We start from the raw sequence: 14,504 nt of genomic DNA, 5'->3' as shown, positions 1-14,504 counted from the left end.
TTCGACTGTGCTCTGTCTGACAGATTGAGTCTATTATTAACCGTCAATATTACTCCCACAACCTCGAGTCTGGATCTGCTGCTGAGAGGGCTGAATTGAGCTTCCAGGAACGAGATCAAGATTGATAGACAAGACTCTGCCCAGCCTTGCCCCTCATCATAAGCTCACGAGGACGGCCATGTGCAGGCCACCCATTGGCGCGAGATGGGCATACGTCATTGGCCCATTCCAAGGCAAGATGGCAGAAAACCAGGCTGCAGAACAAAGAAGGCAGCGTATTTGTTGGAGCTGTCTGCTCTGTTTGGCCTGCATGAGGCATTTCGCTAAAGACCATCGTGAGAAGATTGAATTGAGATTTTGTTGCTTGTACGCCTGCTGTACCATTGCCAGTCGTAGATCTACCAGCACGGCTTTGATTGTGTCACCCGGCCATCATGAGACTTCTCTTACCCCTCGTGTCCCTCTTGGGCGTTACTCTCGCCGCAGACGAGGTCGTTACAATCACTGCTCCGGCCGCCATCCCCTCCAACGAGCCCGAGTGGAAGACAGGCAAGACTTTCACATCGGCAATTCTCAACAGTACCAACTTCTACCGCAGTGAACACAACGCCAGCTCACTGACCTGGAACCGCACACTCGAGGAGTTTGCGACCGACTACCTCGACGACAACGACGACTGCAAGTTTGAGCACTCTGGCGGTCCCTACGGCGAAAACCTCGCCATCGGATATAGCAACGTGACGGCGAGCGTCGAGGCGTGGGGTGATGAGCGTGACGACTACGACTTTGACAAGGGAGAGTTTAGCAAGAAGACAGGACACTTTACGCAGCTCGTCTGGAGGGATACGACTGACGTTGGCTGTGGAAGGAAGCTGTGTGGTGAGAGGGGTTGGTATCTTGTTTGTGAATATTGGCCGAGGGGGAATGTCATCGGGCAGTTTACGGATCAGGTTTATAAGCAGGAGGGTAATAGTGCTGTGAGAGCTAGACCAGGCGTTGGGCTGGCGTTGGTTATCGTTGTTGGATACCTCGTGGTTTGGGTGTGAGGATGGGATATATCGGGTTGGACATATGTTGGGGAGAGTGAAGACGGAACTCATGCGGGACATGAGTTGGCATATACTACTACAGTCTCTTTGTATATCTCCCAGTAGATTGATGATACTTATGGATACATGATATTATGCTCTGTACGCTTCTGGGTCTCCTTGCCCCCATGTGGTCTCTTTGCCTTCAGACTCAGTGCCCTGATGCCCATTCATCTCTTTCTCATTCTCTCCTTGACTCATGTGAATCACATAAAACGAGAAAAGCTCTTAGACCAAAGCCAGCCCAGCTTTGTCGATAGTGGTAACCTCGCTGCTCATCCAGACCTTCTGTAGGCTTCCTCGTCCTCAAGGGTAATTTGTACTCGGTCTCTCACCCTAGAAAAGGCCGTTCGGCGGGGACGGAAAAGAACAACGGATTCCGAAGAGTACGGGTATGCCACATGTCTTGCGTCCAGGTCAACTAATCTGGAAAAGGCGTCTCCAAAAGGCATTCTGTCAAGCTCTGTCCTCGGGTGGCTAACAATCACTATCTGACCCTGGGCCTGACGCCGCTCAATTGAGGCACGAATTATGCCGCAGACGGACTGAGGGTCGAGGCAACTAAACAGGGCCGGGTAATTGAACCCTCTGATTCTGAGCAGCTTCAGAGATGGACCCTCCAGCAAGTGTGCGGTCAGGCTTCGGTATGCCTTCATAGCCCGGTGTGTCTGGTCCATGCGAATAGTGAGATACTGTAGGCTCTCACGAGGCGGCGGCAGAGTCATCCTCAGCTCAAAGATATAATTCCTGGGGAATGGAAAGAAGATGGTCATGTCCTGGAATGCCAGAAGGCGCATGTCCTTGTACATTTTGACGCAGGTAAGCATGAGGGGGGGCGCGATCGAAATGCCCTTGTACCACTTGATCTTGCCCTCCTCAAGAGACCCCTTCAAAGTACCAGTGGTCTGGATTTTGGGGTGTTCCTCGAGGTAGTCGCGTTGGATAATGATGCGTATCTCGGGAGGGAGGGAGAAGAAGCGGCAGTCCGTCTGGGGATGCATGGTGACGCGTGCTTGTGTAGGTGTTGCGGTGTAGTGGGAGTGATGCTGATATGTTTAGTGATAAAATGTTGAGAGATTTCGAGTCATCATCCGCTTCTTAAGGAGTCTTTATCTTCATTCGCCCCATGCCTGCTTCGCTACTGTCCAGGGGGCTACGTTGGTTTGCCTGTGAGTATGGGCCCTGGGGTTTGCCCTTAAGATAGATGCCTTGAATATAAGTACTACTATTGAAGTCGGGTGCGAAGCACGGCACCCTTGGAAAGCCTGTATCGCTTCTATATTGGAAATACTTTCCGAGTGCCAAAACATCCAGACTGTCAGGTTCCAAGGTGTGTGGCCATGTCATTGGGCTGAATACTTCTGTCGCTTCTTTAAGGATCATCCATGGAGTCATTATGGGTCGTTTCGCGGATTACACAGGTGGCTGGAGCCTCCTTGCTGCCCCGAACATCGTGAGCCAGATGCCGTGGAGGTTTCAGAGTTGTCGGCTGCAGGGCTCGAAGGCCGAGAAAGCAAATCTGACTCTCAAGCAATTTTTCGACACTCAATTGTACACTATTAGGACGCGGATGACGCGGTGGGAGAGTGTATATCCAGATATTGAAGTCGGAACTGAACAGGACAAGCGACATCATTTAGAGAGAGGATGCAGGATTAGGATCCAAGCATCTACAATGAACATTAATGTACTTAGTTAAATATAAGGCCACCAGAACCTGTAATTAGTTACCGTTAATGAGTATGTGTGAAGAGCTGGATGAGTGACCAAACTGTTGATGATCATTGACTGCCCCTTTTCTTCACTCCCTTCCCTAGCGATACAATCACCTTAATACCCAGTGAGCCAGGTGTAGGCATGACTGTCCCCAATGTAGTAGAGTGCATTGCATGTTATATGGTGGTCATTCATATTTGATCTTTTCTTGATTTGTTCGTCGCCACGCGTGAGCCAATTGTCTGTCGTGTCCGAGTCTAAAAGGCCGCCTTCAAACGATATCACTGTCAAGTGTTGAAGGCGATCCCAATGCAACTTCCCATGTACTAAAAGACCAACTCCGTACTAATCTGCACGAAAGAAGACATGGCTTGAAGCAAGAGGCTGCGCCTCCTGGGACATCTGCCTGGAGGTCAGCGACAGAGCAAGCATGTTACGACTGTTATAGTTTGGCAGGAATTGGTGGTTCTCTAGCAACTCACCAGTTTCGATAATATAAAATTCCTCAGGAGATGGTTCAAGATACGTTCTGATAATATCGATGCGGGTTTCTGGGGGTAGATGGAAGAAGGGGAAGCATCCTGGGGAGTCCATGGTAGACGGATGTAAGAGGTTTTAGTAACTTGGTATACTGCAAGCCGGAGCATGATCAAAATATAGAACAGTAAATAAAGCAATAGAGGAAAATGAAGAACTTTAAGTAGTCATGGCTAGAGTTTTATAGACTTGTAAGATGAGCTGTTGTAAATAGGTTTAGTAGCTGAACGTTCAGCAATTTCTTACGTCTTTGTTTAATCAGTCTTATATCATATTTACATATCACGTAGGAGTTAAAACCTAGTTTCATAATAAATAAAGAGGCTTTATTTTTTGAAGCACTAGTTCTACATTATTTAACATGCCTTTATCACAAGACAAAGAGCGTTTTGACCAGGGATAAGCCCTACCCTACGTCAATGTTTGCTCAAACTCTAGTCGTATTGACGTATCATTTAAAAGTATAAAGATAGTGCTGAATTTTATAAGTATATGTTGTGGAAAGCACCGAGAGTGTTTGTTCTACATAATCCTGCAAGTTTGTATGAGAACAGTGAGTGTTTCAGCTTGACATATGGGCGTGTGCATCGGATCACCAAACATGAACAGCTGCTACTTTACATTGATAGGTATTCGGTATCTTGCCCATAAAGCAGGCGAGGGACACTTTTTTCTTGTTCTCTGCCATTCATTCTTTGAAGTATGAAACAATGGATGGGTGCCGGGAGGCAACGCAGGGCTGGAGAATGCGTCCTGACCTGTTGCACCTGGTCAATACATGGCTCTTCCGTGTCAATACGGAACATGTTTCGAGTTGATACAGTGCTACCACACCACAACTCCGTTTCTGTTTGAACTGATCTGTATTACAGGTAGTCCTATTTGGGAAGAGGCGGATGTTCAAGTCAATGAGTTCAATAGCCAGCGCACTAAACTCCACGCTCCGCACTCAAATGGCAGAAATGGTTCAATGACATGGTTAATTTGCGGCACGAGATAATACAATTCACATGCAGTTCTTAATGAACATGGAAAGCAACGAAAGCTGTTGGAGTTTTGGGTAGTTGAAGCCTGGAGCGGGTCGGCGGAAAATTTCTCCGGACCCGCCCAGATTTTGGGTTGGCGTTCAAGCTCCCGCTTTGATCTTGCGACGCCAGACTCGCGGTGATCGAAAACGACCTTGAAATCTCGCCCTCTCATCCCAATCTACGGTCCGACGACGCTCTCGCTGTATTCAAGAACTCTTGCGCTCCTCGATTCACAATGACTGGTCGCGGTGGTGGCGGCGGTCGCCGCGTTCTCCTCTTGCCCATGTAAGGCTCAAGCTTCCCACATGCGACATCGCGACGCGAAGGTTGCCTTCGTCGCTTGCAAGGCAGTCTGCTAACAAGCTGCAGTAACTTCATCTTCAAGCTTCTTCAATCAGTGAGTTTTACTCCAATCACTATTGCGCGCGCTCGCGCTACCCCGAGCGCTGTGGCTTCGAGAGACACGATCACACCGACGATATTTGAACATGCGGGCGCCTAGAGTTGGGCTATGGCTTGTGGTCAGGCGGAATATCTTGAATCGATGATCACATGTGTTGGGTTCATTCTCACCGCTATGCTATACACCTGTTGGGTGGCACACCGTTCTCTTGGAATGGTTGTTGAGCCTAGTTGGATGTTTGTGATGGACGCGGTGTGACATATGGCCCGTTACACTTATGCTTGGGATAGCTTGGTCGTGTCCTCGGAGTCCAGCTGCCCATTGAGAATTTTGGCCTGAATTCGACATAGTACTAACTGGTTGCAGCATGCTACCGTCAGCGTCTGGCTTTATGAGCAGCTCTCCATTCGCATCGAGGGCAAGATTCGGGTTAGTAACCAGCCCCGTCTCTATGGAAACTCTTTCTAACCCTGTGTATCTAGGGCTTTGACGAGTTCATGAACCTGGTTATCGACGACGCCGTCGAGGTTAAGCAGATCACCAAGACCAACGACAAGGAGACTCGGAGACCTCTGGGTACGATCAGTGCTCCATACAAATACGATATTCGCTAACTTGTGCTCTAGGTCAGATTCTGTTGAAGGGAGATAACGTGTCATTAATCCAAAGCTTGGCTGGTTGATGGATAGGGCATCGAGTTATGGGCGTGTGGAACCAACATGTGAACTGCAGTCTGCTGGAGGGGAAAATTATACCAAGCCGCCTGGCCAAAATATGATGGCCAATGAGGCACCTGTCATGACACGGAAAGACAACTTGCGAGTACGAGGTTCGTCATGCCGCAATAGCTAGGGGACGCGGAGAACGAAAGACTTGACTCGGGCCACAGCTTTGCATCTCCGCGCAAGAGATACTCGTGCACGAATAAACCCACGTTTGCCTTGAGAGCGCCCGCAGTGAGTTTGCTTTCGTAACACTCGACGTTTGACGTCTCCCGCTGGTGTCATAACCTGCGTTGTCTCAGTGTACCGGGCCTTACGGTGACCTACTGATGTGGTGCACATTCTGACCATGATGGCACGATTAATCCATTGCAGTGATCGAGAGGTTGTAACCCTAGACTACGGAGCAAGCAGGGTAACCAATGTCCTCGGTCAGGAGCCCTCAACAAAGGGTTACCTAGTCTGGGCATTCCGCTTCCGTAGCACCATCCCAGACGGCGACAGCCCTTCCCGACAGCCACGGCGGGGGATCAAAGCCGCGCCCGCAGATGAATGAGCATGATGGCACAGGCTGGGCAACGGAAAGGGACTCGGCGGCTGATGGGCGGTTCTCACCCGGCGGGGAACGACGCGAGGAAGGGCATTCTGTGTTCACTCTACAAGATTCAAGATCTAATCAGAGACAAAAGGCTGGCTCGGCATTAGCACAAGGTTAATATGTCACTGAACAAGCGGTAAGAAAGAGCCAAAAAGCAACGAAATGGTTGAAACTCGCGCAAAGTCGGGTTCTGGCTGTTTAGCTTACGCATGTCCAGCTCACAACTGCGCTCATTCTCCGTTGTGCGCAACTTCGCGGCCGCTCGCTCGCTCGCTCAGCCAAGCGCCAGGTCGCTTGCCAGTTACAGCATAAACCTTTGCTATAGCAGCCACATTCCTTGATAAATGGACGGTAAGCTTCCTCCCCAAATTACACAAAAAGTCGTCTCATTCAAGACATGGTACGTAGGGGGTGGGAAGGCTGGAGAGATCTCAGTTGCCCTTCCTGCCCCCACGGGGTTGTTTGCTTTCTTCTGTCCAGGCCGAGCCGCTGTGAGACATTTTTTTTTTTTACTTCTTGGTACACAACACGATAGAGAATAAGAAAGCGCACGAATCCCGGGATCGACATCTCGAGAGAAAAGAGATAACAGTTGTGAGACTGTCATGCAACAATCCTAGACCATCATAAGTTTTCCTTGGCTCTTGCGGGGGTGGGCTTGTGCTCAGGGCTTCCCCGCGCCGTGAGGTGTGTTGGCCCTGACACACCGGAAGGACCCAATGGGAGGTGTTCAAGGCCCAGCCGTGGCTGCAGCGAGGTTTTATGGAGGGACGGGGTCGCATATCGCGGAAGCCCGAGGTGAAGAAATGGCTGCCTTTGGCCCCTTGCAGACACAAAAGGCTTGGGAGTTCGTATGTTGGACGTAGGAAGAATGGCGCCGAAGATGCCGAGGACGAGTGCCTGGTCCTTGGAGGACAGCTGCTTCTACGTGGCAGTGTGCCTAGACGGCACGAACGGATGGAGGAGATGCCGTATCGTGTCCGAGTTGCCGAGTGTCGAGGTTGGGTGGAATTGGAACTTGGACGTCTTGACCGTGATTCGAGGGGTTGCGTGTAGCTGGCGAATGAATGCGGTCAAGGACTGAACTGCGCAAGCACTATCACGGCAACGATCTACATAGGCGATGGAGCACGGTAGTCTCAATCTGGGGTTGCAATTCACAAACACCTTTCGCTCTTGACCCAATAGCTAGGCGCTGCCATGCATTTCTCCATCCCGTGTTTTGCCGCCATGCTGCAGAGGTTGCATTTCGGCACATGATAAGCTCAAAGTCCAGCCTAGCGAAGCTGTACAGTATTCACCGACTTGTAGGTCCCCTGACTCGGGGTAATGAGGACCGATTTCGATGGATCTGGAGGGCCTCATTCAAAGTCAATGCGATTGGGTCTCTCTCATCGCAAAAGGGCGGGTAGTCTAGAAGAAAGCGAGTCATAGCCACGATCAGGAGAGACAAGAGGGAGCCTCATTCTAGAACGCATGTGGGAAGTGTATTTTCCCCCTCAATTCCATCCATCTTGAGGGTCGCGAATCTAGACCCTGTCTGTTTCTTACCGATGGTGGGCTACTAGCTTCACCAAGGGTGGTTGGATAACAACAATGAATTGTGGTGGTCTGAATTGAGGCTCAGACTTGGGAAAAAGGCTTACGAATGTCAAGTCATCATCATTCGAGTTTCTAGACATGCCGAATCCCATGCCGATTCCTCTTGGACAGGATCAACACTGTGTTGGTCAGTCAGTGGTGGGCTCGGTAGATAGCTGACGGTGCATCTGCCAGTACAAAGCTCCAGAACGCCCGTTCGCATAACCCTCATGCATACCAAACCACGGAACAAAAAGCAAGCAGACATGTCAAGCCCCGTGACACATGGCACTGACAAGCAAGGGCAACAATCGCAGATCGAGAAAAAGACGTGCCTGGGATTTCAGGAACACAGCATCTGCACCCCGGATTTTCTTCCCCGCATCTGCGGTGTGGGGAGTGGATCCCGCCGCTGGCTGGTCCAGCGAGTGCAGTGAGTAGAGCTTCAGCCCGGACTTGTGTCCTGCCGGCTGGCGTCCTTACTTGAATTGCGGGGGAGGTCAAAGCACCCGGGAAAGCAAGCTTGTATGACTCGCGATGCATTCATCTCGGTTTGTTTTTTTGTGGTTGGTGCTGAGTGATCGAGATTGAGGTTCACGGTGATAGAGTTGGTTGCAGGTGGGTACAGCGTCAGAGTGCCAAGGTGAAAGAAGCAATGAAATTGTGGCGAAAGGCATGCTGTTCATTTGAGCTGAAGTGACAGCGATGGAAGCGAGTCTGGCATTAAACAGGCTCGGCAGATCCACTAACCGAGGCAAGATGCTCCCTAGTCCTGTAGCTTGGTGAGCTTTCTGCCTAGTTCCATCGCGTCTTGAGCTCAGTTCGGGAGGAGCAGAGTTGAGAACTGTCCAATGTAGCTCGCAGCTTGTCGAGTCGGACTATAACCAACGTCTAGAATGAGTCTCAGATATATTTAAAGCTTCTTGCTCCTTTAACTGCCTGATCCTGAAACCAGAATCCTGAAGAAACTGGAACTAGTTGTGGTGTATGCCTTGGCCTCCACTCGCAGCTTACCTACCTATCTACCTATCTACCCAACCCCAAGCTCATCCGCATCTTTTAAGACCTACCGAGCCTGCTTGACTTTATTCAACCCATTTACGAGATAAATAGGAAGGAAGAGAAGATAAAGAGGAGATACCTTTTTTCATCAATTCTTTTTCGCATAATATTCGAGTTGCTGGCCGAGCTAAAGAATAAGCTTGTTCGAGTTCCACATCGCCAATCAGTTAATCATGGAGGGGCAGCATTGGAGCTGAAATATCGTGGTGGAGCTGCAACCTCAATCTATGCACAAAATCCCGCTTAATTATGAAAGCGAGTCTGCCAATCTCAACAGAAAGCAAGGGATCAGATAGTGTCGAAACAATGGTGTTTTCTCGGTCAAATATCTGACTCTGGTATGGTCGAGATCTATAGTGTATCTAGCTTCAAGATAGGCGAGAGCAGGGCGGAGATTCTGCGCCGTGTTCCTCGACGGCAGAGCAAGAGTAGGGCTGTCGTGAACAGGGCGGTATCCCGGCATCTCGACGAACCTGTGGGTCATATTACGCTGCCAGAGTGCTTTTAGACCGACTACGGAGCCTCTTTGATGAAGCAGTTCTGGTGTCAAGATGCAGGGGCCAAGGACTAGACTTGGACTATTCAATTTTGGACTGCATGCTGCTGCTGTGTGCTGCAATACACAGGACGAGGTGACAATGGCCGGGTTGCTGGGATCGAGCTGGCATGACACGGAATCCCTGTCTGGTTGAGGGGCTCATCGAATGTTTTGGTCAGGTCAAGGGTTGGTAAGCGCACATGCGATTGGCCGGGGCTCGCGCACGCGACGCACTGCAGGATGGGCCTATGAGCGAGTCCCCCTGCGGATGATTTATGCCAGGGAACCTGGGAACTTTTTTTCCATTCTTTTTTTTCTTCTGTGTTCTCAGCGTTGTGATGGGTTGTCAACCTTGGATGTGACTGGACGTGATGTGCCGTCAGAATGGGTTCTGACATCCATCGTCGCTGCGACCCTCCCTCCCCTCGCCTCGTTTTTTCTCGAAGCCTGCCCTTTTTTCTTCATTCCCCAAGCCCTCATTTCCCTCTGGACTGGAACGTCTTCCCATTTGTCATACGTAATCCGTCTCGAGTCTCGCCCCCCTCCCCTTTTTTCCTCTGTTCCGGTTGCACCCAGTAGCACCAAACAGGCTTGGCTACTGGGAGGCGGAACAGCTGCTAAAGCCCAAAGGGGCATAAATCGACGCGAAGATCCCCCAGCCGGAACCTTCCAGGTTGTATCGGGGGGGCCTTGAACGAGTTCGGGGCTGTTGAGTTCGGAGGACGGGATTCTCACCCGAGCGTACCGGTAGGCCGCCGTCCACCGCAGCGCAGTGCAGCGCAGTCGAGGTTGGTTAGCAGCAGTGTGCCAGCCCCTCTGCATTACAGTAGAATCCTTGGTGGCCAAGGAAAAAAAGACGGCCTCCACAGAGACAAGCTTGAACGAGTCAAACAGTGTCTTGGGGGCGGGCAGCAAATGGCGTGCCTCTCCCACCCATCCTTGACCTGATTTTCCCCAGGAAACCTTGGACCTCGAGTCTCTGAGAGGCCCGATCGCCTCTTGTGATCAGGTGCCGTGTCATTTTCCAATTCGAGGGGATCCTGGATCGGGCGCTCGCTCTCAGCAGGTCTAGTACCCGAGTAGATTAGCGGGGTGCGGGGGAGGTGAAACCGCCTTCGGAAAAGCGGAGAATCTTAACCCCAGTGAACCCAGCCCAGCACCTGGCGCCCGCGCCCACTGAGGAAAGCCCTGCGCTCCAGATTGTGCTGGCCATGTGCTGTGCCCACTAGGTACAGACCCAAAATTGGCCGCTGCGCCCTTGCCCACTCAGCACTCACCCTCGCGGGGCTGCGCTACTAGGCCCAGTGCGCGGCAAATCTCATCTCCCCTTCCTGGTGTCCATCTCTTCCTCCAGTCTCCATCCATCTCCCGCAGATTCCCAATATCCATCCACCTTCAAACCTGCGTCGCCCACTTTCACTTGATAATTCGTCGTCTCCGCCCGATTCGAACGTCCTCGGTCTCTTTCAGGGCATATCGCCGTCGCTGAGCCCTCGACGCGACGCTGCGCTGCCAGACAGAAAAGACAGAGCTTGCCTCCCGCCCGCCCTCGTCGCTCCCAACAATGAGACGCCAGAACCGCTCCTGCGACCAGTGCCGAAAGGCCAAGCGGGCATGCGACGCGCCCTCGCTTTGGGATATCCAGCGAAATTCAGAGAGACTTCGCAATGGCGCCGACGGTGCCAACGGCGTCTCTCTCGCCGAGGAGCATCTCGGTGAGTTCTCATTTCATCGCATTCTTCTTCGCATCCCTCCCCCTCTCCCTCTCCGCGTCTTTTCCCGACTCAACGACGCTAACCGAGGGTCCATAAAACCTCGCAGATGAGATTGATTCACGAGCCCTACGATGTTCTTACTGCCTTCGCACACGAAAACAATGCACATTCCACTGGGTTCGTGCGCAACTACAGACTGGTCCTGCCAACGCCAACGGCGATGTCGCTGCCCAGAATGGAGCCAATGCCCGTCGCGTCCCTGATCAATCGCGCACCAAGGCCAAGCGTCAACGGCCGCGCACTCAGCAACAGCAGACGGGACCTTCTCCTACACAGGCCCCTCTGCCCACGCAGGGCCTCGACGTTAATGCCACTGCCTTGCTAGACATGTTACAGGCGCCGCCGACGACTCACGATCTGACATGTTGGGGACCTATGGACCCCAACTTTGCCAACTTTCCAGCCTTTCCCAACACCACTTTCGATACCATGCCCGTGAATAACGTCTTCGACCCGACTGCCTTCGACGCGAGCCTACACAACACAGTCCTCAACAGCCTCGAGACTCATTCGACCCCGGCACATCCACCTTCGATGGACCTTACACCACCCACCGAGCTCACGAGTCAAGCCCTTCACGCCAGGCAACGTACTACAAACGAGGAAGAGAATGGCGAGAATGGATGGCCTCTGTTTCAGACTCAGTCTGTTGGCAGCGATGTTCCTTTCCAGCCGTCTCCGTCGGTTTCCAACTCATACGAGAGCGACGTTTCTTCTCGCTCCCTCAGCGTGCGCCACTACCCAGAAAGCATTGCAAGGAGTTACGGCACTTCGATCTCGCCCTTCTCAGTAACGCACAACATGATGACCAAGACGAATAACAACCTGATCTCGGACAACCTAATGCGGATATACCACGACGTTTTGGAGCATGCATTGTCTTGCTGGTTATCCGAAGAGACTTGCCCTTACAAACCCAATGCTATCGCAAGGCCGTCGAGCAATGGCGTTAGCTGGTTAGCCTCTCACTTTGAGGGTCTTAGTGTCGGTCAGCCAAAACAGCAAGACAACAGAATCTACCGCCGTGTTATTCAACTCGACAAGCAAGCACAAGCGACGAAGCTGATTCGACTCTCTAAATCCGAGGATCGTGCAGCATCCAAGGCCCTACACTTAGCCATCATGGCCTTCGCCACACAGTGGGCTCAAGGCAGTCAGCGCGAGCGAGACAGGTTCCCGCAAAATCTGAGCCAGCTGGACAGTATGAGATCCGAGTTTGATGAGATTAACGAGGATTTCGACCGGACGCTCCAGCGCACTTTCTGGGCACAGGCAAAGCGCGCCCTCCAGGACTGCTCTGATATGGAGTGTTTCCGCGTGGTTTGTGCGGACTTGATAATGGGACTGGCACAGAAGCCAATGGAGGATGAGGATCTCAACGACAAGACTTACAGTATGAGCAACTTTGGTGGCGAAAGCCCCATTGCCTCGGGTGAAGGGTCAATCGCTTCCCAACTAAGCGAGATTATTGCTCAGGAAGGTCCGCCAGTATTCATGGAGCGAGCGGCTCGGAAGATGCATGCGCTCAAGTTTCAGTATGAGGCTCGGGAGACGGGGGTGCTTGACGCGTCCAAGAGCTCGCTTGGCCTGGAAAAGGCTACCTCGGCTGAATCGTTGAGTGAGGAAGACAGAGGCACCATTGGTCTTGTCTACTGGATGACTGTCATGTTTGATACTGTCTCTTCGTCGATGAACGGCCGGCCCGTGGTTGTATCGGATGAGGAGTGCCACCACGACCCGACCTATCCGGACCACCCAGAGCATGAGTCCTACAATATCGAGTACCGACCGCAGGACGCCAGGTGGTGGGCGGAGCTTTTTGTTCGCGACAACAAGGAGGGAGTCCTTCGCTGGCCTTGCACATATGATGCTGCGGCCAAGGGCGTTGTCACGGCGGCCCCCATCAAAGTGATTCTATTCCGCCACGTCTCGTATCTGCAGAACACTGTTAGGAGCAGATACCGTGGTGAGCCGGTTGAGAAGGTCATCTCGAATGCTATGGCCGTATACAAGCATTGGAATGTTACGTACGGCGCCTTCTTCCGGGACCTTGTCGAACAATACGACACGGTCCCGACACACATTCAGAGCTGGTTTGTGTGTGTGGTTGCTCACTTCCACTGCGCCGCTCTGTTGATGGCGGACCTGATTGAGCTTGTTGACGAGAACAAGCTAGGCTTGGACTACTCGACACAGGTTCGCCAGTCCACCAATGTGGTAACTTCGCTGCGAAGAGACAGCGCGTCGATCCTGTCGGATCTCGCTCGAGTATCGACATGCCCCCGGGCTGGAGATGTTCCCGGTACCGGTGTGTCGGATCTTCACTTTGCGGTGGTTGAGGGTTCAATCCTGACAGAGCCCTGGACCATGATACTCATACGGGCATTTACAAAGGCAGCAATTCTGCTTCTCACCGAGGTGGAAGAGAATGTGAGGCACGACCCCGGAGCCCTCGAGGCTGTTGGGCTCATGAACTTGGTGAGGAGGTGCGAAGACTGCACCAAGGCGCTGTGGTGCCTGGGCAAAAAGTCGGACATGGCTCGCAACATTGCTAGTATTCTTTCTTCGGCGTTGGGACCATTTATGATGCCGTCACCCATGGCGGCCATTCACGCTTGATCTGAATGGGGATAAGGTGTTCTTGTTGGGATAACTACTTAGGGGTTGATGGTTCTACGTATTTTGGCACGCGGTTTACGGTCTGGATATATGGTATATGTATGGGGTTTTCTTGGATTGGGTGAACAAATGGTATAATCAGCGAACAAACGATCATATGTGTATGTATCAAATCAGGGACTGTTGAAGCGAACATTCTTTATGGCTGAGGGCGTTGCGATATGTGGTCTTGCCCCTCTCTTCAATGACAAAAAGTCTGGCAATTGTGTATCTTGAAGACAATTTGCAACTTACGTGCTGCTTACAAGATCAAAGTCCATCTCGAAGCCATGTGCCCGATGGAGAAGGATGCGACATGAGTGTTCTCCCGTGTCTCACTTCCAGATGTCGTTGGAGTTTTTGAAGATCTCGAAGTGGTAGAGACTCTCAAGCCTCACTTCTTGACGCGAAATCTCCCAGGTGATTTCATTGCCGCTCCCTTTAGGCACACAGGCCAATATCGAAATAAGTAATGCCTACTACTGCATCGGAGAAGGTTGGCTAGTGGAAGAGTCGATTGACTCAGGCGATGGTCTCCCAGGCCTATGCAGAGGACTCACAGGAGGCTTCCCGCATTGGCTACACGTTTCCACTTGACGTTGCTCTATTTCTGAGAAACGCCATGCTTGACGCACTCTTCGAATCATCTCTCGAATAGTGTTTCGGCGTCGCGTTTGCAAGAATGCCGTCAGTCCTTTAGCAGGCTCCTCATTGCCTGAGGCAGGAGGGCCAGCCTGGCAAACTCGGCGCAAAAGTTGATGAGAGCATCAAAACACTCGCGCGCCGTGACCGCATACA

General features: G+C 51.8%; 4 protein-coding genes across 4 annotated transcripts; 3 read left to right on the top strand and 1 right to left on the bottom strand.

Moving 5' to 3' along the window:
* Window positions 1–434: 434 nt before the first annotated feature.
* On the top strand, window positions 435–1,046 carry LRP88_01022 (CAP domain-containing protein; the record flags this gene model as incomplete). Its single annotated transcript, XM_083237721.1, has 1 exon — window positions 435–1,046. One exon carries the CDS (start codon window positions 435–437, stop codon window positions 1,044–1,046), a length of 612 nt encoding a protein of 203 aa, XP_083106226.1.
* A 317-nt stretch (window positions 1,047–1,363) lies between these two features.
* On the bottom strand, window positions 1,364–2,089 carry LRP88_01021 (uncharacterized protein; the record flags this gene model as incomplete). Its single annotated transcript, XM_083237720.1, has 1 exon — window positions 1,364–2,089. The coding sequence occupies one exon, from the start codon at window positions 2,087–2,089 to the stop codon at window positions 1,364–1,366; it is 726 nt and encodes a 241-aa protein (XP_083106225.1).
* A 2,515-nt stretch (window positions 2,090–4,604) lies between these two features.
* LRP88_01020 (mRNA splicing protein SME1) lies at window positions 4,605–5,386 on the top strand (the record flags this gene model as incomplete). The annotated part of the gene is made up of 4 exons (XM_083237719.1): window positions 4,605–4,654; window positions 4,739–4,766; window positions 5,139–5,201; window positions 5,255–5,386. 4 exons carry the CDS (start codon window positions 4,605–4,607, stop codon window positions 5,384–5,386), a joined length of 273 nt encoding a protein of 90 aa, XP_083106224.1.
* Window positions 5,387–10,837: 5,451 nt separating this feature from the next.
* On the top strand, window positions 10,838–13,667 carry LRP88_01019 (uncharacterized protein; the record flags this gene model as incomplete). The annotated part of the gene is made up of 2 exons (XM_083237718.1): window positions 10,838–10,988; window positions 11,095–13,667. 2 exons carry the CDS (start codon window positions 10,838–10,840, stop codon window positions 13,665–13,667), a joined length of 2,724 nt encoding a protein of 907 aa, XP_083106223.1.
* Between the last annotated feature and the right edge of the window lie 837 nt (window positions 13,668–14,504).

The sequence above is a fragment of the Fusarium phalaenopsidis genome (assembly GCF_050370095.1).
Source record: "Fusarium phalaenopsidis strain FUZ10S chromosome Unknown contig_32278, whole genome shotgun sequence".
In the NCBI taxonomy this organism is placed as follows: domain Eukaryota; kingdom Fungi; phylum Ascomycota; class Sordariomycetes; order Hypocreales; family Nectriaceae; genus Fusarium; species Fusarium phalaenopsidis.
The sequence above is the reverse complement of the archived record's forward strand: the minus strand, read 5'-3'. Positions and strand labels throughout refer to the sequence as shown.